This window comes from Eschrichtius robustus, chromosome 5 (genome assembly GCF_028021215.1).
Source record: "Eschrichtius robustus isolate mEscRob2 chromosome 5, mEscRob2.pri, whole genome shotgun sequence".
Classification (NCBI taxonomy): Eukaryota; Metazoa; Chordata; class Mammalia; order Artiodactyla; family Eschrichtiidae; genus Eschrichtius; species Eschrichtius robustus.
The window spans coordinates 25,508,585-25,536,141 of NC_090828.1; the positions used below are offsets into that span (position 1 = coordinate 25,508,585).

At 33.2% G+C, this 27,557-nt stretch overlaps 1 protein-coding gene across 1 annotated transcript in view; it reads left to right on the plus strand.

The window, feature by feature from the left end:
* ERBB4 (erb-b2 receptor tyrosine kinase 4) overlaps positions 1–27,557 on the plus strand; it is a 1,107,258-nt gene that overhangs the window by 802,428 nt on the left and 277,273 nt on the right. Inside the window, exons 6-12 of the mRNA XM_068543793.1 lie at positions 4,285–4,403; positions 7,101–7,242; positions 10,998–11,111; positions 11,233–11,359; positions 16,185–16,258; positions 17,121–17,211; positions 19,096–19,295. Of these exons, the coding sequence (XP_068399894.1) occupies positions 4,285–4,403; positions 7,101–7,242; positions 10,998–11,111; positions 11,233–11,359; positions 16,185–16,258; positions 17,121–17,211; positions 19,096–19,295 (867 nt within the window). The remainder of the gene's footprint in view (positions 1–4,284; positions 4,404–7,100; positions 7,243–10,997; positions 11,112–11,232; positions 11,360–16,184; positions 16,259–17,120; positions 17,212–19,095; positions 19,296–27,557) is intronic.

Here is a 27,557-nt window from a genome sequence, read left to right on the forward strand (position 1 = left end):
TTTACCTCATTTATTTTTTAAAGGGCAGCGATCCTTTGGTTAGTCACCGTGATGTCAGTGCTCTGTTTTGCATCATTTATGAATGTTCATTTTCCTCTTGTAACTCATAAGAAGTAACAGTAAATATTTGATTAGTAAATTGCTAAAGTTCTTTAAATAAAATTAATTTCTTCTAAGGGAGTAACTTTAAGTGTAGTTATTATTATATTTTAAGGAGTAATTAAGCCCTTGTTTTTATTAGTGAAATGCTGATATAATAAACCTACTTATAAATACTGTAGTTTTTTTGAGATGATAGATATTCTCTCAGCAGCATCCTCTTACTACTACAGAATGCTTGGTTCCTTAAATGTTAAGGAACCAATATCCATCTGATTCTCATGGATATTTTGAATGAATCCCCATTTCCAATTTCAAATTTACTGACCCTAATGTAATAAGCATTTTAATTTCCCAGGTTTTATCTTTTATGTTAAACAATCAGAGTTAGTGTTGTACTACTAAAGAACAAGCTAGTTAAAATTCAACCCAAATATTGTAATGTACCCAATGAAGCAATTTAGAAAAGATAATAAATATAGGGGAAAAAAATTCTAATGAAATAATAGTCAAGCAAGGATGGAAATTAATATAACCAAAGCAATTATAAGTTAATGTTCCCATGGAGGCTAAGTGAATTATCTCATTCATTTCAGGACCTGTTTTTTGTTTTGTGTTTCCATCATAATAAAATATGAGTATAGTTTGATGTGTTTAATTCATATTAAGTAATGCTTATTAATCAGCAAGTGCCATTAAACAGACTGTACAAAGGGAAAGTTTTCTTTCTGGAAACAAAACTCATAACAATGTGAAGAAATGTTTCTTAACAGTGTCTCATCATTATTTAGAGATTAAGCTTATTGCTTTGTTCTTTTGCTTACTTATTATCTGTCAAGCAAAGATTTCTAAATACGTTTCATGCTTATTGAACTTTAGGCGTGTGAAAACTATGATAACAAATAGTGCTTTTTAGTGTTAAATGTATCTTACCTTTTGAAAAAAAACAATTGTAGACTGCTTTTGAAACAAATCCCAGAATTCCCTTTTAATATCTTAAATCAAAATTTTAAAAAATAATGACTTAGAAGGATGTTTCTTTGCATGTTCCTGAAATGGAATGGCATCTCTAACATCAAAATGTCCTGAGAAAATGTGAGATAGGTGACCACTGTATGGAAGAAATTGCTATTTTGAAAAATGTATAGTTGACAACACATATGATTGAATAATTTGAATACATGTTTTAAAAGTTACACAGTATAATAATTATTATTGAATCTAAGGTTGTACTACGTTAGATCCTTTTTCTAACATATTGTTTTTATATTTAAATGGTGTACTCAATGAGAGAAATTATCTTATGAACATTTAATAAATAATTTATAAAAATAAAATCATGGTTATTTCTTTAAATACTATATACATTAATTTCCTCATTTGGTAGGAAAGACCAAAGTATATAAATAAAGAGAAATTGAAACATTTTGTATAGTTACCTTAAATCACCATAGAGTTAAAAAGAGAAATTAACACTTAGACATATATGTCTAGGATTAAAACATGATATGATTTATAGGATATGATTGCTATCTCACTTCATGCTATTTTCCAGCTGAGCAAAGCCTGTCAACTAAAAACAAATTAGTAGGCTGTCCTGTGATAACACTGATTTCAAATCTAGTAATTTGATTACTTAACATATGTCTGCCATTTCAATGAGCAACTCTTTTTTTTTTTTTTTTTTAAATTTATTTATTTATGGCCGTGTTGGGTCTTCGTTTCTGTGCGAGGGCTTTCTCTAGTTGCGGCAAGCGGGGGCCACTCTTCATCGCGGTGCGCGGGCCTCTCACTATCGCGGCCTCTCTTGTTGCGGAGCAGAGGCTCCAGACGCGCAGGCTCAGTAATTGTGGCTCACGGGCCTAGTTGCTCCGCGACATGTGGGATCTTCCCAGAGCAGGGCTCGAACCCGTGTCCCCTGCATTGGCAGGCAGATTCTCAACCACTGCGCCACCAGGGAAGCCCCTCAATGAGCAACTCTTAATACATCAAAAGAGCCTTGTTGAATTTGGAAGAGAGGAATTATATTTGAATCTGTTCTTTCCCAAAATGTCTATTAAAAGTGTTTCCTTTATATGGTATTAATTACTAATTAGGACATCTAAATAAATATAACAATTGGTTAAAAGATAGGAACGTTAATATAAGGACATGCATGAATATGAAGAGTTAATGAGTAGATTTAGTTCATCTGCTTACTTGCTCAGAAGCAAGTTTGTCAGATTAACTCAGGGTAGAGATGTGTCTGAAAAGGTTTCAGAGCAAAATGGCACCTTAAGTGGATCTTATGAATGAGTATTTGCTAGACAGAGAAGACGGAAAGGGTTTTTTTCATCATGAAGGAATGCATTGTGAAAAGGCAGTGAAAATCACAATTGAGTGCCGTGAAAGGAACTGGGGACCACAAGTGGTATTTCCTTGTCTGGATGTGAAGATCACAGTGAGAGTAGTGAGAGATGCTGGTAGAAATGGTGGTCAATTGATAGAGGACTTTTATTCCTTGCTAAGGGTTTACTCCTCTAGTGCAGAGATGGGAAGTAAGCTTCATACTGTGAAACAACACTGATTTATATGCAGTGGCCCATATTTTCAAGTCATTACTTTTAGAGTGGCATAGAGGATTGTGATCTGAGAAATCTTTTAGAAGCCTATGTAATAATTTAGAGGTGCGTCTCAGAACAAAGTTGGAGTAGAGAGGAGGGACAGTAATGAAAAATATATATTGCTAGTATTTGGGATTTTTATTAGGTATGAGAAGTGAGGGTGAGGGGAAAGGAGAAATAGAAAACATGTCCCCAAATTTTAGTTGAGCTACTGGATGGATGGTGCTATCATTAATTGAGGTAAGGGAACAAATAAGAGAGATATACTCAATGGTGGAGGTGGGGAAATGATACATTCCATTTTGTACATCGAAATGAGAACTTTTTTAGACGCCTAGAAATACATGTTGCATCTCAATAGAGAATTCAGATCTGGATCTGATGTTATCTGCCTATAGGTAGTATGCAAAGTAGAGATGAATGATTTCATCCAGTTATATGAGCCCTTAGCCCAAAGAAAATTGTGAAGACCAGCTCTGAGGAACACTAGAGTGGTGTCTCGCTATAATAGCAGTGAAGGAAGCTTTGAAGAACTCAAAGAGGTGGGAAGAAACAAGGCTGAAGTGGAAATACGGAAGCAAAGAAATGATGTGCTACACAGATGCTGTAAAATTCATTTCTCTAAATACTTTTAAAATATATCTTTGGAATAAGTGTGATAAGCAGAAATGTGTCCCTCAATACTATAATTTTGATGTCCAATGTATACCTTGACATACTGCTGTCAGCTTGGATTGAAGGATGTTATAAGAAAAAACTAATAGAAGTTTTTGTTGTGTTTACTATGACTATATCTCCCTCCCTCCCTCTCTTCCTTTCCTCCTTCCTTCTTTCCTTCCTTCTGGGGTGTTGCTCTGTTCCTTACACAAGTCCCTCCTTTTTCAGAAATCTTAGTAGAAATTTGACTTAAATCTCAGGAATAGAAACAGTTGTCCTACTACAGATCCATTATCTATCTCTCTTTGTCTGTCTATCTATCTATCTATCTATCTATCTATCTATTATCTATCTATCTATCTATCTATCTATCTATCTATCTATCTGCCTGCCTACCTACCTATTTATTTGTCAGTCACATATCCATTTTATCACCTATCATCAATGTTATCTGATGGGAATGATATAATGTGAATCATGTAAAAGTTTCTGTTCCTCTTTCTGCATTGACTACCAAAAATCTTGCACTCATTCCTGGGGACACCTCCCGCTGCAGGCCCTCACTGTGCACACTGTAAGTTGACTTCGCTGCTGACTCCATCCTTCACAACCTGCCAAAATGTTGCATTCAGTTGTTCTAAATTTGATTCTTTCTTGCTAAGTTGTGTGATTTTTGTAAAGCCTGTAAGTATTTACTGGAACAAGAAAGAATATAGAAAACAAATTCATGTATTAATTTTGAAGGGTTTTATGCAGTAATTTTGATCAGTTTCAGACTTCGTTCAGTAAATGTTTGCTGAGCTGAGTCAATGACAGTTGAGTACATTGTTTCTCCAGGGCTCAGCTTTTCTCAGCTACTCCAAATCCCCTTAGAAGTTTCTCTTGGTGGCTGACTTTGATGAGGACCTATCTCTGTCTTCTGCAGTGACAAGGACTGTCTGTGCAGAACAGTGTGATGGCAGATGCTACGGACCCTACGTTAGTGACTGCTGTCACCGAGAATGTGCTGGAGGCTGCTCGGGACCTAAGGACACCGACTGCTTTGTAAGTCTGGCAGCTCTCCCTTTCACTCTCTGGTCCTCCCTTCCATCCTTGTTTGACTCAGGCACATTGAGTCTTTAATATCTTATTAAGATAAGATCAAATTTTGCCATTTTAGGGTTAAGAAAGATACTCTGACTTCCTAGAAGTCATTCCCTCACTGGGTGGCTATTAATTAACTAGGATTGTTCTGTTCTACTAAATGAATTATGTCTTTCTGATTACAATTTATATTATGAGTGAGATTTATTGGACAACATGAAGGAGAACATATTGAGATATCTTGTAAAAAGCTAACAGCATCCTTCCAGAATTTACGGTGATTATGTGTGCTGTTGCATCGTTGAGTCGAGTCTTCTGAGTGGGGGCACTTGCATTTTATTTCTCAAATATAAATTTCAAGATTAAAGCACATGAATTTATGAATTTAACTATTTTACAGTTTATATTGTTTACAAGCTAATATTATTCAAGATTTATAAGATTTACAAGTGCACATTTAAAGCGATTTATATGCTAATCTGTGTCATTTTTATTTTAGAAGAGGACACTTTTATGTCCTCAAAATTAACATTTATAGCTTGTAGGGGCCACTTTTTAATTACATTTTGATATCCCTGATAAAGGTCTTTCTATTCTTTTGAATACATGCAGACAATTCTGTGAGCTATAGTTAATGAAATTTCATACACACAGAGCATTAGTTTCATTTTAAGCTAAAAATCATAAAATAATAAACTATTTTTCTTGCTAAAAATGCACACAGGAATTTATTTTGTTTTTTTCCCCTCTCAAATATCCAGAGAATACACAGATATATTTAGAACTGAGTCTTTTTTTCAATTTGGCACTTAATTCTGGAAATAAGCAAATTACAGATTATAGCTCTTATGATGTAGATACATAGTAATTTCTTACTTTTCTTAGTGTCACAAGAAACTTAATTTGTCTATCCTAATTTTATAGTGAAACAGAAGTGTGTATTGCAGAAATGAGTAGGGAGGAAGAAGGAAAGAGAAGAAAAATGTTAAAAATATACAGAAGATGCTCAGCAGATCTTGAACTGAGACCCTTTCCCTTGCCTGTCACCAGACATGGGATTGAAGCTTGATCTGGAAGATGCTGAAAAGTGTTTGTTAGCAATTTCAAAACAGTAGCAACAATAAACACCAACAATTGACGTTAACTTTCACTTAGAAGCTTCACTGCATTTTTTTCATGGTTCCGTTATCACAATAAGCAGAGTGCTGAGTGAGCTTCAGAATTCTCATTTCATTACTTTTATGGAATGGTCCAGTGATTCCACTTTGGCATTTAGTACACAATGTTCAAGAATGCCAGACCAAGACCTTGGTGTAAGTTATGTTGTATTGTATGCTGCCCGGAAGGTAAACTTGTTTGATTTCTCTGGCTTATGTCCCTTTGTTGCCAAGCAATCTGTGCACAACACTGTATAAAATATATTAGTAAAGCAATTATAAGGACACATGAAGTTTTATACCCATAAATTAAAACTTACTGAGTTTCCTAGATTGGTTTTTAATAGATTCTTCCTGGTGAGTGTCATCTTAGTGAATAATGTATTATCGGTGAGTCTCGTTCTGATTATGCATCTCGTAGACTATCATCAGGGAATTGTCATGTTTGCGATAAAGTGCTTGCTAAAACAACAATTAAGAAAATGTTTTGAGGAAACAGAATAAATTAGTGCTTATTAATAACCATACATACAATCTATGATGATATGTAAAATATAGCTTGAGTTCACATTAGCTTGCCTTCCAAGGCCTAAATTATTCCTATGAATGTTTAAATTGTTAAATTAAGATAATTAGTTCATCCCCTATTTTGCTAATCCCATGTTTTTATGTACTTATATATATGTTCTCTTTTTATATCAGATACCTAGCTCTTAGGTGGCACAATTGTTTTTAATCATTCTCAAATGCATTTGAACATATTAACAAATTGAGGTCTCAATACAAATATATGTCAGCAGAAACAAATTTACTTGAACTGGTGACTTTTAGTAAATGGTATGACATTATGAAAAAGACCATATAGGAAATGGTATCATATTATTTAATTATGGACTGAGTATAGCTACTTCTTTACATTTTGGCATCGTACCCCCTACATTTACACTTGACTAGTCACCTGCCAGAGACTTTTCTTTAAGTCCAGTTTGAATGACCATCACATTTTCTCACTATACAATGGTGATGAATGGACTTACCATATCACTTAGGCACTGAACTCTCCAAACCAGCTTTAAGGAAAGTCTAGCCTGTACAAATGGAGATTTAGTTGTCACTGCCAGGCTCTAAGACTCAACATAAACCCTTTGGGTAAGGGTAAGCTTAAATAAGTTTTCACTATTATCTAACTTTAATAATTTAAACCAATTCTCAGTTTAGAAATCAATGGATAGATACCAAGCAATTAGAACATCAATAACTGTAGATGGTGTATTTACTGACATTAGAAAACCAGTTTTGTAAAATTGAGAAGTACAAAACAAATATGAAGTTAAAAAATAAGCCCTTACAACTAGAAAGTTATCAGATTTTCCAGTTTTTATGAAATAGATGTACGCTGAGTAAACAATACAACCTATCACAGAACTGTTGTAGCAGTGTCCCTTTAACAAGTATTATGAAGGTTATTTTTAAAACAAAATTAATCTTTGCTGTGTTGCAGGCCTGCATGAACTTCAATGATAGCGGAGCATGTGTTACTCAGTGTCCACAAACTTTTGTCTACAATCCAACAACCTTTCAACTGGAGCATAACTTCAATGCAAAATACACCTATGGAGCATTTTGTGTCAAGAAGTGCCCACGTAAGTAACAGGATAAGAAGAGCCAAATCAATTAGCTCATCATTTAAAAACAGAGGAATTTCATGTAAGTTTATTGAATTCCAAAATTGTGACAATATTGTGAATTACTTGAGAATGGGTACTATTATTATCATTTCACAAATAAGAAAATTAAAATTCAAAAAATTGAAGTGATTGGTTCATAGTCTCAGCAAAGTAGTGGCATGTTTGAAGTTATAGTACAGTGTCATTCATTGACTTCTAAACTCAATATTTTCACTATATGTCAATGGTTTTGCACAGGATTTTGTTCCTCAGAAAAGTGACTAGTTAAGTAGCAAGCTATGTAATGAAAGAGATCTGCTCTAATAACAATGCATTTTCACCTAAAATTATTTCTTATTATTTATTTGTAATAGAATATATAGCATTATAATTTTAACATCAAATCCAATGTTAAACAATAACAGTGGATATAAAGGGCATGTTAAGGGGCCTTTACCAAATTGATAACTCATCCTGGGGATTCAAAATGACCAATTTAGCTTTCATCAAGAATAGTATATGTCTCAATACCTGTTCAAGTCAGTTTCTTTGCTTGAAAAGACCAATGAGACAGTTCTTCAATGTTTTACTTACTGGAAGGCTAAAAAAAAATCACTACTTTTGTCCACATACTCAATTAAAAGAAGACTTTACATTCTACAGCACACAGATATTGTGTTTTTGTTTTTGTTTTGCTTTGTCCACGTGATGAAGTATGAAGTGTAAGGGACATAGTATTAGAGTGGCTTTGGTTATAGCTTTGCCCACTTATTAGTCATGTGATTTTAGATGAACTATTTAGTTTTCTATTTCCTCCTCTTTAAAATGTGGATAATCATATGTACCCTCTCTCTTTCCCAGATACATTATAAAGATCAAAGGGATAGGGAATAGGGTTCAGAGGAATAGTATGTAAAAACAAGTCTTTGAAAGCAATGATGATTCCAGCCATTATTATTAAATATTTTATATTGGTTAAAAGAATAATTATGAGTATATATATATATATATATATATATTTAACATGGCTCTAAATTACCATTTTAAAATCACAGACACACTAACTGTAGGATAGTAGAGATTTTTCCATCTTAAGCAATTTTATATCCCAAGTTATGTTTTTGATCTAACAACTTCTCATCTAAAGTTACCCTGTATTTCCCCATCTACTATCTTGCAAAATACGGAGCTTGAGAGTATTGTAGAATGTGGCTAGATGAGGAATTTTTTCGTTTTCTTAGTCAAATGTCCTCCTGCTCTACTACCTTCATATTATGGTGGCTTGCCCCAAAGATAGTCAAAACCATGCTTTTCTGAGATTTTTGGTGCTTTCCTTTTTATTCAAGCTCTGAGGTTGAGGCCCAAGGCTTGGGCTGGAGTGGAAGACCAGAAAAATCTGAGCTAGGGAATTTTCCTTTTCTTTATTACATCCTTTGTAGTGTCTCATCTGAAGTCTCTCAACTCCTAAGTTATGACAAGGGGCTAAATACTTAGGACTGTTTTTTGAAATTACATGCCCAGTTACCATAGATATGGTAACTCATAAACTTCCTTTCATGGATTAGTTTAGGTCTATCCAATTACAGATTAATTTAAAGGACTTCATTATTTATCTATGTAAAATTCAAATTTTTGAGGGACCTTGATCATAAGGCATGGTTTGCTAAACTGTAGCTGTCTTAGAAAAACAAAGATGTTCAGTTTCTAAATACTGGTCTACAATTCCTAATTCAGAATTCGGAAATTCAAAAACCCTAAGCAACAAATATTTTTTGAAACTAATTTGACTGCAAAATCTGAACCTAACTGATAATGAAGATATTTATAACCTTTTTTAAAAATTTCACTCGGCATAAATTGCTGCAAAAATGTGGAAGTTTTTAAATACGAGGTATCCCTAAAGACCTTGCAGAAAGGGTGGTTACACCTGTTGCAGGTTGGGTTCCCCTGAGACAGAGACTATGGTTGTTAAGAAGTGTTCTCAGAATCAAGACCCATGAGGGAAGGAAATGAAGTGAGATCAGGCTGTGATGCAGTCTCAGCCAAGTGTCTCTTTTGTGGTGGATGCCCTCTAGTGGATGTTAACTTGGAATACAAAGATCTTCACACGTTATACCCACTCCCATGGATTCATATATATGCCTCTACCCCAGACTCCCTTCAATCCCAATTGCAGATTTTCCAGTACTTCTTCTCCCAGGGCAAGCCATTGCTCATGAGTTCATATTTATTCTAAACTCCTATTTATTCCCTACAAAGTAAAGGATCATTTGCACTACCCAGAACTATGCCCATTGGTGGGATTTTTCCTTGCCACTATATTTCAAGTCCACTCCTGACTGAGGCTGCAGGGCAGCTGCCATCCATTTTCAGCTGCTTGCACCCACACCCCAAGCTTAGTTTTTGTCTTCCTCTGTCAGCTTGTCATACGTGCCCTCTCTTGGTCCCCATGCAGCCATAGGCATGAGCTTAGTGAAAGGTGCCAGCACAGTGGTGGATGACGTGAGGATTTGGACCACCTGCTTATGCAGTTTACTTGTGCGTCTGCCCCTGCTCACATCAATCCCAAATGTACTGCTTCCATCTTACAATGGATTGCTGTTGGACCTGCTCAACATTATGATGGTTTTTAACAAAACCTTGTGTATGATGGGCAATTCTGGCTACAAGATCAATCCGTGACCCATGGTTAGGTAGTCTGTCTCTGCCAGGACCCAGAAGTATGTCAGGAGTTGTTTATTAAATGGTGTGTAATTCCTAGAGATCTCGGCTGGGATTTTCCGGTCGGGACTTGCCATAACTCCACGTGGCATATTTTCCCGCCAGAGATACTTCTAATGTCATAGAGCCTCTTGGGTTTTGTGATCCAAGTAGCAGAATTGCTTGTACCCAGCCTGGACCTGCATCATATGCCTTTCCTGCTCTGGGCCCCCTTAAAGGTCGGAAGCCTTCTAGACTACTGAATGTTGGGCCAGAAGCAGTTTTTCCAAACATAGAAGGATGCTGCCTTCAAAACCCAAAGCAGCCTAGCAGGTATTGTGTTTTCCCTTTAGCGTGGGAGGCTCTAGATGCAAAAATTTGTCCTTATTTTTGGGAGGGAATGTTCTGGCATATTCCAGACCACTGGATTCCTAAACATTTCACCATGTCAGGTAATTAGATGTTCCTGGTTTAGTTAGTATACCTTTCCTAAAGTACTGCCCTTTCAAATTTCATTTTGTTTCTTCGTGTAAAACGATGGGACAGTTTCTACGGCACTCCATTGAAAGGTGAACACATTTTAAACATTTCCTCTTGGGTATGAAGTGCACTCCCTTCATCCAAGGCAGTTTAACTTCAGCTTCATTTGTGCTTCATGTAACTTGAAGTATTTTTAGACTTCAAACTTGCATCATGACATGAAATGAAGTGAAACTACTGAAAAACACAAACTAAATGTCATGCAGTTTCCTAAGTCTATAAAAGAAATTCACTATCTTGGGGGCAATTCAGAATGAGGAGCAGTAGTCAAGCAACTACCAGTTGTTGTTAACACACACTGCGCTTGGATTTGAATGTAGGTGTTCGTCGATGCTATTTCAGGTGGAGATATTTAGACAGAGTTGTTTTAGGGAAAGAAACGTACATACTATCATTTTCAAATGGAAATAATCTTCAAACCCTAAAATATCTTGTTTTAAAATCTTTTGCTGAACCTCAGCATTATTGCTAATCTTACCTTTTTTTATCAGATAACTTCGTGGTCGATTCCAGTTCCTGTGTGCGTGCCTGCCCTAGTTCCAAGATGGAAGTAGAAGAAAATGGGATTAAAATGTGTAAACCTTGCACTGACATTTGCCCAAAAGGTGATGATACTTTTTTCATTTTATAATGAAAAAATACTGTTATTTTATAATAAAAATGCAATAATTTATTGTCTAAAGAAAAATTTTCTCAGCTCCCTAATTGTGCATCTTGTTTCTACAGCTTGTGATGGCATTGGCACAGGATCATTGATGTCAGCTCAGACTGTGGATTCTAGTAACATTGACAAATTCATAAACTGCACCAAAATCAATGGGAATTTGATCTTCCTTGTCACTGGTATTCATGGGTCAGTATTACATTTTTATGGAAAATTGTTTTACAAAGTGCAGACAAAGCTTAAGAGATTCTTTAGTTTTGTCTGTTTGATTCCTTTTGACACAGAGTTCCACTATACATTAATGCTTTCCTCCAACAAAATCAAATGCCAGATTTCACCAGCAGTGATTGTAAACCAAATTTTGGGGGTACATTCAGATTATGAATTTGGTGACAACTTAGATTTAAAAATATAGATTTATATATAAGCTAAGACGTATTTACAGGACACTTTCCTCAAATCCATAGATTTCAGTAGGCTTGGCACATTTGTGGATATGTTTAGGGAAACAGTATCAGTGGACAAAGTGGGGAATTTCATTCAAATTCCTAACCAATTAGTTCAAAACAACATAAATTAATGCATCTCACAGAAAACAAATCAGTAAGTTGAAATTCTGAGCTTTCAGGTATTTTCTTTGCCCTGCTGCATCTTTTTCTGTTTTAGACTTGGGAAGTTAGTAAGAAATCTATTAAATGAATTTCATTTTAGCAATAAAAATTGTAACATTTTCTGGGCCCCTTCATTACAGAACCACCTGCTGTTTTTAACTGGGAAAATGACCAAGTTTGCATCCTTTCAACTGCAATGAAAATATAAATATTTTTACTTTATATTTTATGTTTGTGTATATCACTACTCAATCCCTAAATATTAGTGCTACGGGCTACAGATAAAAAATATCACTCACATATTTCAATTCAAAAGATTACTCTAAACATATATCATTTCTAGAAGCAAAACAATTTAACACATTATGAATAAATACGTCAAATAGGAACAACAAGAGAAATAGAACAAAGCGTTTCTTTCCATTCAAATAAATTACTGTAGGTCTTAGTACATAAAGCATTTCTTTACTTTAAAATATAGCTTTTAATATGGATCTGTGCCAGAAACTGTAATAGTATGTATTCACTTTCTGTTATATTTGGTCTAAGAGGTGTTTCTTGTTGTTTTGTTTTGTTTTTTAAATAAGATCCAGAGTTTTAACATCTCTTTAAAAAAATATGTGCATGTGATTACTCTTAGTTTACATGGCACCAACCTATTGGAGATGGGTGGTACTACCATTTTGAGATGGGACACATTCAGTCGGCTCCACCATGGACAATCTGTATTGAGCTGTGTGGCTTCCATGTCAAACAACTCCAATGTAAAGTTGAGAACTGGGTTAATAATAAATACCTACATCCTCTGGTTGTTGTGGAGATCCAAAATAAAACAAAATATACATTTTTTTTAAGTGTTCAGCCCAGTGCCTGGCATACAGTAAACCTTAATTAATGGTATAAAAAAGAAAGAAAAAGGTGGGGGAAGGGAAGGAGTTACAGAGGGAAAGGAGAGAGAGAGAGAGAGAAAAAGAGAGAGATTGAAAAGTAACAAAAATAGAAGTTAAAAATTGCTAACCCCCCCAAAACAAAAGAAAGTTAAAAAGAAGGAGAAAAAGGCACTTCAAGAGGAAAATCTCAGTGACTATATCTAGTACCTAGTTTATATCACAGCATATAGTGCAACAGATAATATTTCATAGACTACTGGAAACCAAATAAAGGCAAAGTTATTTTCATGGCAATCCTTACTTTATGGTAAGTCATACTTCCTAGTTCAGACGATTATTATTTGTCCTTAATTATAGCACTTAAATGTAACATTATAATTAATATTATTGTGTCTTAAGCATAATATATAAGGCATTTTCCAGGACAAATACATATATGAAATATGATATGTTCCTCATTCCTAGTCTCATGCCAACATGAAACATATTCCGAAGCCTTTCCCTTTCATTTTAGGAAAGTATTAATATAAAGTTAATTGAGTAGGTCTCAGACACTTATATATAGGCATATGTGTATTCATGTATGTAATATGTGTGTGCATATGGACAGAGAGATTTTAAAGATGAATAACATGAGGTATTATAAACAGAAAGCTTTCAGTAAATTAACAAAATTTTTTACTTCACTTAATTTCCATTACCCTAAATCTTCTACTAACTAGTTTTTAATAAGATGTATGATTTGATTAAAATAGCTAGGGTATTTCTTTAAACTACTAGAAATGAAAAATCCATAATTAAGTAAGAGTATACTTTTCAAAAACAAATTTCTGCAAAAAATAAATTTACTGTGAAGTTGTCAACTAAAACGTTAACATATAAAAGAGATCAATGTTCAGTTTATAGAACGATACTGCCATTGCTAGAAATAAACTAGGCACTCTTATTTCCTTATTTAGAATGGGAACTGCAGGCAAAATGCAGTGTTCAGGGTTATCATAGGATCCCCTTTCATGTCTTGTCATGTCTAATAATGTTCTTGTGAATATGCTTAGAGCAACAAAATGCTCACCAAATAAGCATGTTCATGCTGTGTCACAGTGTGACACAGACAAGAAAGTACTTAGATGATAGACTGTAATGTTGATAGACAATGGAAAACAGATAATGAGTTTGGTGAAAAAACTAACGTGATTTCTATGGAATTGTGAAAATATGTTTCTCTCTCTTTATCCTGAGCTTTATTTTGGATCACCCAACACAATGACAGGGTGGACATAATGTTTTTTTTCATGGTCCTGAATTTAGCTAGGAAAGTTCTCAATTTTAAAATCTATGGATTTCAAGTGGCTGTAGGGTGGAACTCCCTAGGGGTACTTTTAACTTGGTAAGTGGGATTCTGTCAATTTATTTTATGAGAGTCCTGAATCTCTAAAATTAAGTATATAAAATTTCTGTGGTCCATTGGGCTTCATGTGAACAGTCCAGAATTCATTTCATTCCTGACAACCTGGAAGTGTTCTCAGTAAAGGTTTGGACTGACCCCATTACTGTGTGCTTGCCCTGAACTTTGAGTGTTTCTCAGTAAAGCAGGAATATTTGATTATATGGCTAGAGCTATTCTAGACACTGCTTTTCATCAAAGAACAAATGTTGAAAGTTCATTCTACTACTGCAGAGCTGATATTTCATGTGCATGCAGACATCTTTGCACATTAGAAAATGATAGCAACCAGAATTTTCCCACATGATGAACCTAATTTTGTGGCTCCATATTCACCGAAAGCATAGATATTCATTCTATACATCTTCAGTTACAAATAGAGCAAGTTTGCTAGAATATTAATTTAGACTTTAAGCTTTTGAAAGGTATTCATGTCACATTAAGGAAAATCTTAATTGTTTATGTGTGAATTATGGGGACACTCATCTATAGTGTTTCCAAGCCTTCTATAACACGCCATGTTAAACTAGTAGCACAATGTATTGATTATACTTCTTAGTTTTTCTCAGTTTGAAGCAGTAATTTCATCAAGCAAGATTTTTTTTTTTTCTTTTAAAAGATATGGGATGGTTCACAGTATAGAAAATATGCTGATGAATCAAGCAGAGAGAGCCAGTAAAAGGTGGTTCCAGAGATTAAGGTTGCTGAACTAATAGAGAATGTTTTCAAGGCTCTAATGCCAGGATGAATAAATGCCAGTGGATTCAGACTCAAATTCTTAGAAGAAAGGCCATATGCCTATCTGTTTGCCAGGGGATTGTGGAACACGTTGACTGATAGCCTCCAATGGATCATGTATCCTAGTGTTTATTCCCCATGTGAAAAAGAAGGTTCTCAGAGACTGGTAAAACAACAGATATCCAGTGCAAGGATAAAATTCAGTTGATTGCTAAAGGTGGACACAAACTTCTAAAAGAGCCTAATTCCTTGTTTTTAGAAAGTTTGATCTCTCTTGGAGAAATGACCAATGAATGGAATTTAATTTTTCTCTGAAGAGTATATATTAATATAAGGTTTCTACTTGCCCAGAATAGCACAGAGCACCTTTTAAAGTAATAAAAGCTAGAAAAACTACTATATATTACTTAAGAAAATCTGAAGGTAGTGCTTGAATTACTGACAAATGTTTAATATTATGTTTATATTTGGCTTAATATACAAGAATGCAATTATTTTGTATGGGCAGGATGTTATAAATGAAAAATATTTTCCTAAGATGAAAACTTCTGAAAAAATCCATTAAATATTTAATTTTAAAGGTATTTTGTATTAATTTTTGTAAAGACAGGGCATTTATGTATCAATAACATTAATTACAAAAAATATATTTATGCATTAGGAGATTGTATTTTTAAAAATCCCCAAAATTTACAACACATTTTGAATATTGTTAAATTTGTGGTAAATTTTATTTTCAAATGTTAGTATGATTCATATAGAGGGAAGCAAATAGTTCCTTCATATGAAAGTGAACATAAATAAACAGATAGGAACAAGATTGCCTTGATAGATAAATGTGAAGATACAGAAAAAAAAAAAGTTTACTTTCTGTATTTGTTTTCACCCTTCTCATGAAATTACAGGTTCTGTTAGCAATTTAGCATGCTTTGAGGAACCCAAAAGGCAATTATTCTCACCATAACACAGTTTATTTGCAGTGTATATTTTTCCAATTGAGAATAAACTTTTAAAGGCAAAATAAAATGGTTAATAAATGGAATTGCTATATTTGGAGGTTTATTCAGGATAGTCAAATTGAACCGTTCCTCTGGATCTAGAATAGCCTTCAAGGAAGAACTCATATTCTGTGTCATCAAAATTTCCTGAAAGTACCTTTTAATCCCCTTCCACATCTAGAATAGAAAATCTGGATAAAACATTGCTACCCTTCCTATTGCTAATTAAAATTCCATTGGAATGAAATAATTTTTGTCACATTTCTCATATTTTCACCCCTTTATCTAATTTTAATTTTGGCTTCATTTTTTTTTTTTTTTCTTATTTTCTAGGGACCCTTACAATGCAATTGAAGCCATAGACCCAGAGAAACTGAACGTGTTTCGGACAGTCCGAGAGATAACAGGTAATTTTTAAAGTGAGTTTGTTGTGCTATGAACTATGTGAATTTTAGTCTTTTGTTAAAAATATTACATAGTATTTGAATTTGCAAAGCAAATTCTAGTTTTGAAAACACGTATTATTTTAAATGATGGGTGTCTTACTTCCTTAGCATCTGTGCACATTTTGAAATCTGTGGAATTAAAAAAAAAAAAAATCCTTGAGATTTTGATGTTACTCTTTTTGCAAATGTCAGTGGATCTTTGAACCCATGTGTTTCTATTTACTTTTCACAAGTACTATTGAGGATGTGTAGCATGTAGGATTCATTTAGCATATGTTTACTGAGGACCTAATATGTTCAGAGCTGTCATAGTAGGTGATATGGGGCCCATAGACATGAATCAGACATGGGTTTGCTATCAAAGAATGTAAAATCAAATAAGGAGGCTTAGTTATATACATAAATGGCTTAGAATGCAAGACAGACAGCTGATGTTGTAAGTGTACAGATAAGGTGGCAAAAGATTTCAGAGAAATTAAACTCTTTGTCTAGTTAGACTAAATATTTTTTCCATTTAGAAGAATAAATCAAATTAAGAATCATTTAAATCTTTAAACCATACATTTATATAATTCTGTATGTATATATTTTTGGTGTTCATTATTTTGACATTCATCATCTATTGAGTATTGTAGCCCAGAAACTTTGGGTAAGACACTGAATCTTGGAAGAAGAAATATGAGATAGAATGGTTCAAAAATAGGAATATTTGCTGCCTTTTTCTTACCTCCCATTTTCATCATATTTTAAGAATAATTGGTATTAAACACTGTTACTGAGACAATGATATTCTGAATTATTTTACTGCCCTTATCTTTTGTAGGTTTCTTGAACATACAATCATGGCCCCCAAACATGACCGACTTCAGTGTTTTTTCTAACCTGGTGACCATTGGTGGAAGAGTACTCTATAGGTAGGTGTATATATTCAAAGTTACAGGTCTCTGCATCATGTGTACATTATGTCATAGCCATCAGACTCATTGATTTACTGATTCTAGAAATATTGGTTTTCCACTTTAAATTCTAAAGGAAAGCTCAATGAAAAATACTCCTGATTGTGCTTTAAAGTATACAACTTGATTTTTCAACTGCCTGTCACTTAAAGTAATTTTAGTGTTTGGCAGTTGTGGAGTCCATGATGTGAACCATAAAACTGAACCTTCTTTTTTATCATATGTTATCATAATTAGAAGATAGACTTGAATGACTTTGTAATGACTTCGGTGTATGGGATACAAATGCTGTTTTACCAGGAAGTTCTCATTTTGTCTCTGGAGCTATCATTTGAACAAAGCATCACAGCGCTGATATTTTAGAATTTGGTCCACTATGCTACATGCAGTGCTGGTTAATAATGGACAGATAATCAGGGCTCAGAAGGATACTGTTCTAAAGTTCTAATGTCAATATTTTTATTCACATAATAAAAATATATGTTTTAATATTTATTAAGCCACTGTTTTTATTTTACTTCAGATTTCATCTGCACAAAATTATTGTTTATGAACAGTTAAAAGTTGATTTATATAAGGAGATCTTGATAATTTTTCTACTTAAATCCAAAAGATGCCTAAAATCAATACTGTCATTAAATATTCTATAATAATGGTTCACAGGAAGTCCATTGAATTTTGCTATTAAAACAGGTATATCTGTAAGAGGTTCTAAAATGTAAAGGGGAAAAGTGCTTAATAAAAAAGGATAGTTGAGAGATATAATCTATTCAAGTGCTATATGGAACCAATTTTTACTATCCATTGAATAAAGTGTTATAAATCTAAGTCAAGACATTATTATGCTCACATTGTAATCAACAACTAAGGGTGGTTATGATGGAAACAAAGATTTGAGAAAGTGAATTACATCCCATTTGGGTACATACACACGTTATATATCTGTATATTATAGTTCTCCATGCACGTGTATATATAAAACACATGAAAAAAAATCTGAGTACTAAAAGCAAAGCAAATTTAGAGGACAGCTTTGATTTCCAAAATATAAAATAATGTTCATAAGTTGATTGAAATGTGGGAAACACATTTAGTCTTTAAAAAATAGAAAAATAATTTAATTACAAAGTGGACTATTTTGAGAAAACAGCATCCTTGAAATGATAATTTGTTTCTACAGTGTAGTTGTTATTTAACTTTTAGAGATGCTTTCTCACTTGTCCAAGCCTTCTGAGTATTTTTTTTTATTTTAGTTTAGTTTTATTCTTCTCTTTAATTTTTAACATCTCCTATCCTTATACATTTTTCAAGTATTACAATTAACGCTTTGGTTTCTGAGGTATAAATTAAGGCTAAATATCTATGGTCATTCTCTGAGATATTTACCTTCTGAAAGTGTGTCTAAATCTATTAAATAGTCAGAGTAGAATTAATGTCTTACTCTGGGTAGATGAACAGTCACCCCATAAACATTTATTTAATTATTTAGTCTTAATACAGGATTTCATTCTTGAGGAACTTAAGATTCAGGGGTTAGGAGGGAAGGCAGTGAGCAGATACATCAATGGTACATATATAGACAGAGATAGAGATATCATTGATATTCATAATTATAAAAGATGGGCTTTTTTGGGGGGGTCAAGTGATTACTTTTAAAACAGTCAGCACATAGCAAGTAAAGAAATGGTATTTGTATCTCAGGTTTATTAATTCAATCATTTTTACACTCTATTAACATTCTTTTGGAGTAAAATATGACATCCTTATTTTACTTCAAGAATGCATGTCATGGCCAGAAAACAACTATTACTGTTCCATTTTTTTCCTCTCCCCTCTCTTTAGTGGCCTTTCCTTGCTTATCCTCAAGCAACAGGGTATCACTTCTCTACAATTCCAATCCCTGAAGGAAATCAGTGCAGGAAACATCTATATCACTGACAACAGCAACCTGTGTTATTATCATACCATTAACTGGACAACGCTCTTCAGCACAATCAACCAAAGAATAGTGATCCGGGACAACAGGAAAGCTGAAAACTGTAGTAAGTACATTACCCAAACATTAAAAATCTAGAAACTTTAAACATTTTTTTTCTCATTCTACATTGGACCAAACAGTTAAACATAGTGGTGGGTCAGAATTGTTGCCTTCTTTTTCTCAACCCTTAAAAAAGGTTGGTATAAAACATATGGGTAACTTTTTATAACACATTGCATGCTTTTCTAATGTATTTCATGTTCTCAAATCTTGCCTAATCATAAGAACCCTCCTGTGGAGACTTAGATTCAATAGGTGTAAGTGGAACCTGGGAATCTAAATGTTTAATAAGCATCCCGGGTAATTCCTTGGATCCAATCAATTTATGGAAATCCACTCTATTAAATTTTCTGTTTACTTTTTGTTTCAGAGAATTTGATAACATAGAATAACAAATAATAACAAATAACAAATAATAAAGTATTTGCCATTTAGGAGTGGTGAAAAAAAAAAAAAAAGACGTGTTCTTCTGAAATGTGTAAAAATGCTGTTCCAGAAGTTTGCAAAAGTTCATTTCATAAATGTGTTTTTGTAGGCAAGGAGCAATCTCTTTTTTCATGTATTTTACTACTCATCGATCCACTCCATCACTTCTTTGTTGCACAGAAGCAAATAATGTTTTCATGAGTATATAACTAAGTCATTCCCATCTTATACTTTGATACTCCAATGATTAATACTTAATTCTTCCCTGTTTTTCTCCTGGGTATTACTTTATTCTGCATCCTATAAGTGCTACTACTATGCATATAGTAGTGACTTACTTATAATAAATACAAAATAAAATGGCTTAGAATTCAAAGGATCTGTTTACAGATGCATATTCTTGTTGTGGTCATGATAAGTCAGTCCTTTTAAAAGTCACATTTCCTAAGAAACATTTTGCTCTTAGGAAGTCTTCTTGCTTCTTTAATCTCACCATTGGAACAATCACAAGGGTATACATACATAATGATTAAGTTCATTAAGTATGTGAATAAATAGTATAGGACTTTTTTAAAAATGTAAACTCTTAAGAGGCCAACATGATTTAAATTTACCAAGTTAAGTAGTCCGTGAATTAATTAATTTATTTATACCCCACCTTGTACCAGAAAGGGTTTAAGGCAGCTCAGGCTAGCAATTTTTATAAAATATAACTTATAATTTGTGAGGAATTCACATTTTAGCTCTTTTGGATCCTTAAAAGTATTTTCCAGAGAAAAGAGACCTATTGCAACATGAGTTTCCTGTTTTGAGTGAACTTAAGTTCTTATATATTCTTCTGTTCCTCATAGAATCAAGAAATATAAAATATTATTATATATCAAAATATGCATGTCCACATTGAATGAGATTTATCCTTTCATTGAGCCTAGATTGTTTCCTTGGTTTTATACATTTCTGAAACCTGACAGAAAGCTTGCTTTTTTTTTTTCTCTACTTAAGCTTCTTATCCCACATTACTATATTTGTGTTTGTACATGCCCCAGACAAAGTAGATTATTCATGGAAGTAAAATAGAAACTTTTTCAACACTAACTTATAAATATTTCCCTAAGTCAGGGTTATACTCTCCTTTTCTTTCACTTACTTCAAAAAAAAGCAAAACAAAATGAAAATAAAACAATAGTACCTCTACCTTTCAAAGGTAAGATTTAGGTATGAAGACAAAAAAAAAAAAAAAAAAACTAAGAAAAAATAAAAGAATGAGAGAAAAACATTCTTTTTCTTTAACTCATTTAATCATTTCACAAATCCCTTCTTTTACCTTTTGTAAACCTGAATAAAAAGCAAATGGGAAAAGAAAATGTGGAAAGAAATTAAATGTGAAAAAGCAAGATAGGAAAAATTTATGTAATTATTCCATATCTCTTTAAGACTTCTAAAATTTTGAAACAACCAAAAGAAGATAAATAATAATAATAATAATAATAATAGACTAAAAATCTAACATTTTCTTCAACTTTCAGTGGTAGGTCTCTTGGAGGTTTATCCATTTTTCAAACCATGAACCTATTTTATAGTTGACTTTACAGTTTCAGGAAGAAATGAAGCAATTAGAAGAAAGCAGTTTTGTAGTGCTATAATTTAAAATTAAGCATATCATTTTTCATTTTTAACATCTTAGAGTAAACAATTTTTGCATGAAATCCATTTATCAAAATTTGGGTTTCGGTCTCACAGTACATTGGATCCTGCATTTTCAGAAATGTAATTATCCTATAAACTTGACTTCAGATGTGCTGCTGATGTTTACACTGAGCCTGCAATGGTTGCCCACATGTGATTAAGGCCATTTTATCATCCATAGTATTATCTGCAAATAGGAAAACAAATATTTGCTTCATTTTAAATGTACTTAAATATTGCATTTTTAGACATTCTCTCTTAATATACCACACACAAGACATATATGAGCACACACACATATTCATTATAAGACATATGGATACACAGACATACAGCATAAGGTGTGTATTCATATGCTCACACAACACATACACATGTACACAACCCTCAGACACATACACATGCATTCACACGCATAAACGCACACACACAGTCACCATAAAATACTCTCATCTAAATCTGTATATCGGCTTGGTAGCTTAAAAGAAAAATCAGCCTTGACTTTTAACAGTGTTTTTTGGAGTTCAACATGATTTAAAACAGCAATGACAATAAAAGAAAAACCTCACCTCATCTATAAAGTGTGACCATAGCTTGAGCAATCTTTCTCTTTTAAGTTAAAATTTTCAAAGCAGACTTTATGGTTCGAAGAGACTGAGATTGAGAGAAACTCTAGGACATGAAAAGCTGGAACATTTTCTGCCTCCTTCATTTGTATGGTTGTGGTAGGGACAAAACAGTGCTGGTTGGAAGGAGGTTTATAGTAGGTTTATGAAAGCATTTGAAGTTTCTTTAAATAGTTAAGCATAAATTTTTAACACCAGAATACGAACAGTGAAGAGATAAATACTACACCAAACCTTTGTAATCTGAGTTACATTTGAACTCAGACATCTCTATTTTTAAAATATTTGCACATATACACTTAAAACCAACATAAAAAAGAGAGAAACTATATTCATAGTTACCTTTCAAATTGAAATAATTTTATTTTTCTAATTATAATAGTACTTTTATCATTGTTAGAAAACAAAACAATAGACATATAAAATAATACATACTTTTTGGTAAATAGGTAAATAGATAATGAAACATATGTTCATATATAAATTGGATCATACCATATATATTTAAATACTGAGGATCTTCCATGTCAGTATATAGAGCTCTTCCTTATTCTTTTTTTTTCTTTACTTTTTATTGGAGTATAGTTGATTTCTAATGTTGTGTTAGTTTCTGCTGTACAGCAAAGTGAATCCGTTATACATATACATATATCACTGTTTTTTAGATTCTTTTCTTGTATAGGTCATTACAGAGTATTGAATAGAGTTCCCTGTGATATACAATAGGTCCTTATTAGTTATCTATTTTATATGTAGTAATGTGTATATGTCACTCCCAATTTCCAGATTTATCCCTCTCCCGCTCCTTCCCTGCTGGGAACCATAAGTTTGTTTTCTACATCTTGTGACTGTAGAAAATTTCACTTATTGTAAATAAGTTCATTTATACTATTTTTTTAGATTCCATGTATAAGTGATATATTATGATATTTGTCTTTCTCTGCTTGACTTACTTCACTCAGTATGCCTTATTCTTTTAATTTATTTATTTTTTAATAGATCTTTATTGGAGTATAATTGCTTCACAATACCATGTTAGTTTCTGTTGTACAACAAAGTGAATCACCCATATGCATACGTATGTCCCCATATCCCCTCCCTCTTTAGCCTCCCTCCCATCCTCCATATCCCACCCCTCTAAGTCATCGCAAAACACGGAGCTGATCCCCCTGTGCTATGCTGCTGCTTCCCACTAGCTAACTATTTTACATTCAGTAGTGTATATATGTCGCTGCTACTCTCACTTTGCCCCAGCTTCTCCCTCCCACCCTGTGTCCTCAGGTCCACTCTATATGTCTACATCTTTATTCCTGCCCTGCAACTAGTTTCATCAGTACCATTTTTTTTTTTTTAGATACCATATATATGCGTTAGCATATGGTATTTGTTTTTCTCTTTCTGACTTCACTCTGTATGAGAGACCCTAGGTCCATCCACCTCATTACAAATAACTCAATTTAATTTCTTTTTATGGCTGAGTAATATTCCATTGTATATATGTGTTGTATCTTCTTTATCCATTCATCTGTCGATGAACATTTAGGTTGGTTCCATGTCCTGGCTGTTGTAAACAGAGCTACATTGAACATTGTGGTACATGACTATTTTTGAATTATAGTTTTCTCAGGGTATATGCCCAGTAGTGGGATAACTGGGTCATATGGTAGTTCTATTTTTAGTTTTTTAAGGAACCTCTGTACTGTTTTCCATAGTGGTTGTATCAATTTACAGTCCCACCAACAGTGCAGGAGGGTTCCCTTTTCACCACATCCTTTCCAGCATTTACTGTTTCTAGATTTTTTGATAGTGGCCATTCTGACCGGTGTGAGGTGATACCTCATTGTAGTTTTGATTTGCATTTCTCTAAAAATTAGTGATGTTGAGCATCTTTTCATATGCCTCTTGGCCATGTGTATGTCTTTTCTGATGAAATGTCTATTTAGATCTTCCACCCATTTTTTAACTGGATTGTTTGTTTTTTTGATATTGAGCTCCATGTGCTGTTTGTATATTTTAGAGATTAATCCTTTGTCTGTTGTTTCACCTGCAAATATTTTCTCCCATTCTGAGGGTTGACTTTTTGTCTTCTTTATGGTTTCCTTTGTTATGCAAAAACTTAGTTTAAGTCCCATTTGTTTATTTTTGTTTTTATTTCCGTTACTCTAGGAGGTGGGTCAAAAAAGATCTTGCTGTGGTTTATGTCAAAGAGTATTTTTCCTATGTTTTCCTCTAAGAGTTTTATAGTGTCTGGTCTTACAGTTAAGTCTTTAATCCATTTGGAGTTTATTCTTGTGTATGGTGTTAGGTAGTATTCTAATTTCATTCTTTTACATGTAGCTGTCCAGTTTTCGCAGCACCACTTATTAAGGAGGCTGTCTTTTTTCCATTATATGTTCTTGCCTCCTTTGTCAAAAATTAGGTGCCTATATGTGCATGGGTTTATCTCTGGGCATTCTGTCCTGTACCATTGATCTATATTTCTGTTTTTGTGCCAGTACCATATTGTCTTGATTATTGTAGCTTTGTGGTATAGTTTGAAGTCGGGGAGCCTGATTCCTCCAACTACGTTTTTCTTCCTCAATATTGCTTTGGCTATTTGGGGACTTTTGTGTTTCCATACGAATTGTAAAATGTTTTGTTCTAATTCTGTGAAGAATGCCATAGGTAGTTTGATAGGGATTGCATTAAATCTGTAGGTTGCTTTGGATAGTATTGTCATTTTCACAATATTGATTCTTCCAATCCAAGAACATGGTATTTTTCTCCATCTGTTTTTGTCATCTTTGATTTCTTTCATCAGTGAAAGAAGTGAAAGATTTCTTTCATCAGTATAGTTTTCTGAGTACAAGTCTTTCGCCTCCTTAAGCAGGTTTATTCCTAGGTATTTTATTCTTTTTGCTGCAATAGTATATGGGAGTGTTTCCTTAATTTCTCTTTCTGATTTTTCATTGTTGGTGTATAGGAATGCAACAGATTTCTGTGCATTAATTTTGTATCCTGCAACCTTACCAAATTCATTGATTAGTTCTAGTAGTTTTCTGGTGGCATCTTTAGGATTTTCTATGTATAGTATCATGTCATCTGAAAAGAATGACTGTTTTACTTCTTCTTTTCAAATTTGTATTCCTTTTATTTCTTTTTCTTCTCTGATTGCCATGGCTAGGACTTCCAAAACTATGTTGAATAAGAGTGGCGAGAGTGGACATCCTTGTCTTGTTCCTGATCTTAGAGGGAGTGCTTTCAGTTTTTCACCATTGAGTATGATGCTTGCTGTGGGTTTGTCATATATGGCCTTTATTATGTTGAGGTAGGTTCACTCTCTGCCCATTTTCTGGAGAGTTTTTATCATAAATTGGTGTTGAATTTTGTCAAAAGCTTTTTTTGCATCTATTGAGATGATCATATGGTTTTTATTCCTTAAGTGTTAATGTGGTGAATCACATTGATTGATTTGCATATACTGAAGAATTCTTGCATCCCTGGGATAAATCCCACTTGATCATGATGTATGATCCTTTTAATGTGCTGCTGGATTCTGTTTGCTAGTATTTTGTTTAGGATTTTTGCATCTATGTTCATCAGTGATATTGGTCTCTAATTTTCTTTTTTTGTGATATCTTTTTTTCTGGTTTTGGTATCAGGGTGATGGTGGCTTCATAGAATTAATTTGGGAGTGTTTCTCCCTCTGCAATTTTTTGGAAGAATTTGAGAAGAATGGGTGTTAGCTCTTTTCTAAATGTTTGATAGAATTTGCCTGTGAAGCCATCTGGTCCTAGACTTTTGTTTGTTGGAAGATTTTTATTTATGGTTTCAATTTCATTGCTTGTGATAGGTCTGTTTATTTTTTCTAATTCTTCTTGGTTCAGTCTTGGAAAATTTTACCATTCCAAGAATTTTTCCATTTCTTCGTGGTTGTCCATTTTATTGGCATATAGTTGTTTGTAGTAGTCTCTTATAATCCTTTGTATTTCTGCAGTGTCAGTTGTGATTTCTCCTTTTTCATTTCTAATTTTATTGATTTGTGTCCTCTCCCTTTTTTTCTTGATGAGTCTGGCTAAGAATTTATCAATTTTTTTTATCTTCTCAAAGAACCAGCTTTTAGTTTTATTGATCTTTGCTATTGTTTTCCTTATTTCTATTTCATTTATTTCTGCTCTGATCTTTATGATTTCTTTGCTTTGACTGACTTTGGATTTTCTGGTTCTTCTTTCTCTAGTGGTTTTAAGTGCAGGGTTAAATTGTTTATTTGAGATTTTTCTCGTTTCTTGAGGTGACATTGAATTGCTATAAATTTCCCTCTTAGAACTGCTGTTGCTGCATCCCATACATATTGGGTCGTTGTGTTTTCATTGTCATTTGTTTCTATGTTTTTTTTAATTTCTTCTTTGATTTCTTCAGTTATCTGTTGGTTATTTAGTAGTGCACTGTTTAGACTCAATGTACTTGTCTTTTTTTACTGTTCTTTTTTCCTGTAATTGATTTTCAATCTCGTAGCGTTATAGTCAGAAAAGATGCTTGATACAATTTCAATTAAGCTGTGTATAAAAATATTTATTGAATAAGTGCCATATTAATGGTAATTTCATTTATTTTCTATTTTTCATATCAGTACTGCCATAATGTGAATCTTAGTTCATAAAACATTTTGTACTATGCAATCATTTCCTTGAGCTAAACACTTAAAAGTGGAATTTCTGTGAAATGAGGTTATATATAATAAATGTTGGTGTATATTGCTACGTCATCTTTCAAAACTACTAGATTAGTTTACACTTGCCCTAAACAATGTTTGATAAGGAATATTTTCCACTACCCTTTACAACACTTGATATTATCCATGGTTTTAAATTTTGGTGATCAGAAATATGAAAAAGAGGTCTTTTAAATTTATATTTTTTAGTTGATATTGAGCCTCTTTTTATGTGTTGACTGATCCTTTCTATTTATTTTTTGTATATTACATAGTTATAAGCTTTATCCATTTTTAATTCTGGATTTGAAATAGCTCATCACGAATTAAATCCATTAAATTTTTGTGTCTTAAATATGTTGTGTATAATTTTCCTTCTATAAGTAATTTTTTAAAATTTTGTCTTTTGATAGACAAACATTTAATGATTTTATCTAGTAAAATGGATACATCATTCTCTTTTTTATGTTTATGATCTTGGCATAGTCTATCTTTTTTCTTCTAGTACTTTAAAACTATATTGAAATTTTTAATCCATCTAGAAGTTTTGGTACAGCATAATTTTTTAAAAATCTTAATTTGGCTAGGATATTGACATAATTTACTGAATAATCCATTTCTTCTCACTGATTTTAGGTGTCTGCAATATTTAGCTAAGTAGAGAAAAAGTGCCAGACTCAACCTATATAGTTTAATTTAATCATCACCACTACCCTCTAAAGTATAATTATCACCATTTTGCAGATGAATGTACAGATGTCCAGAAAGTTGAATAATATCCCCTATGTTTGGAAGCCATAGTAATTAAAACAGTATGGTACTGGCATAAAAACAGGCA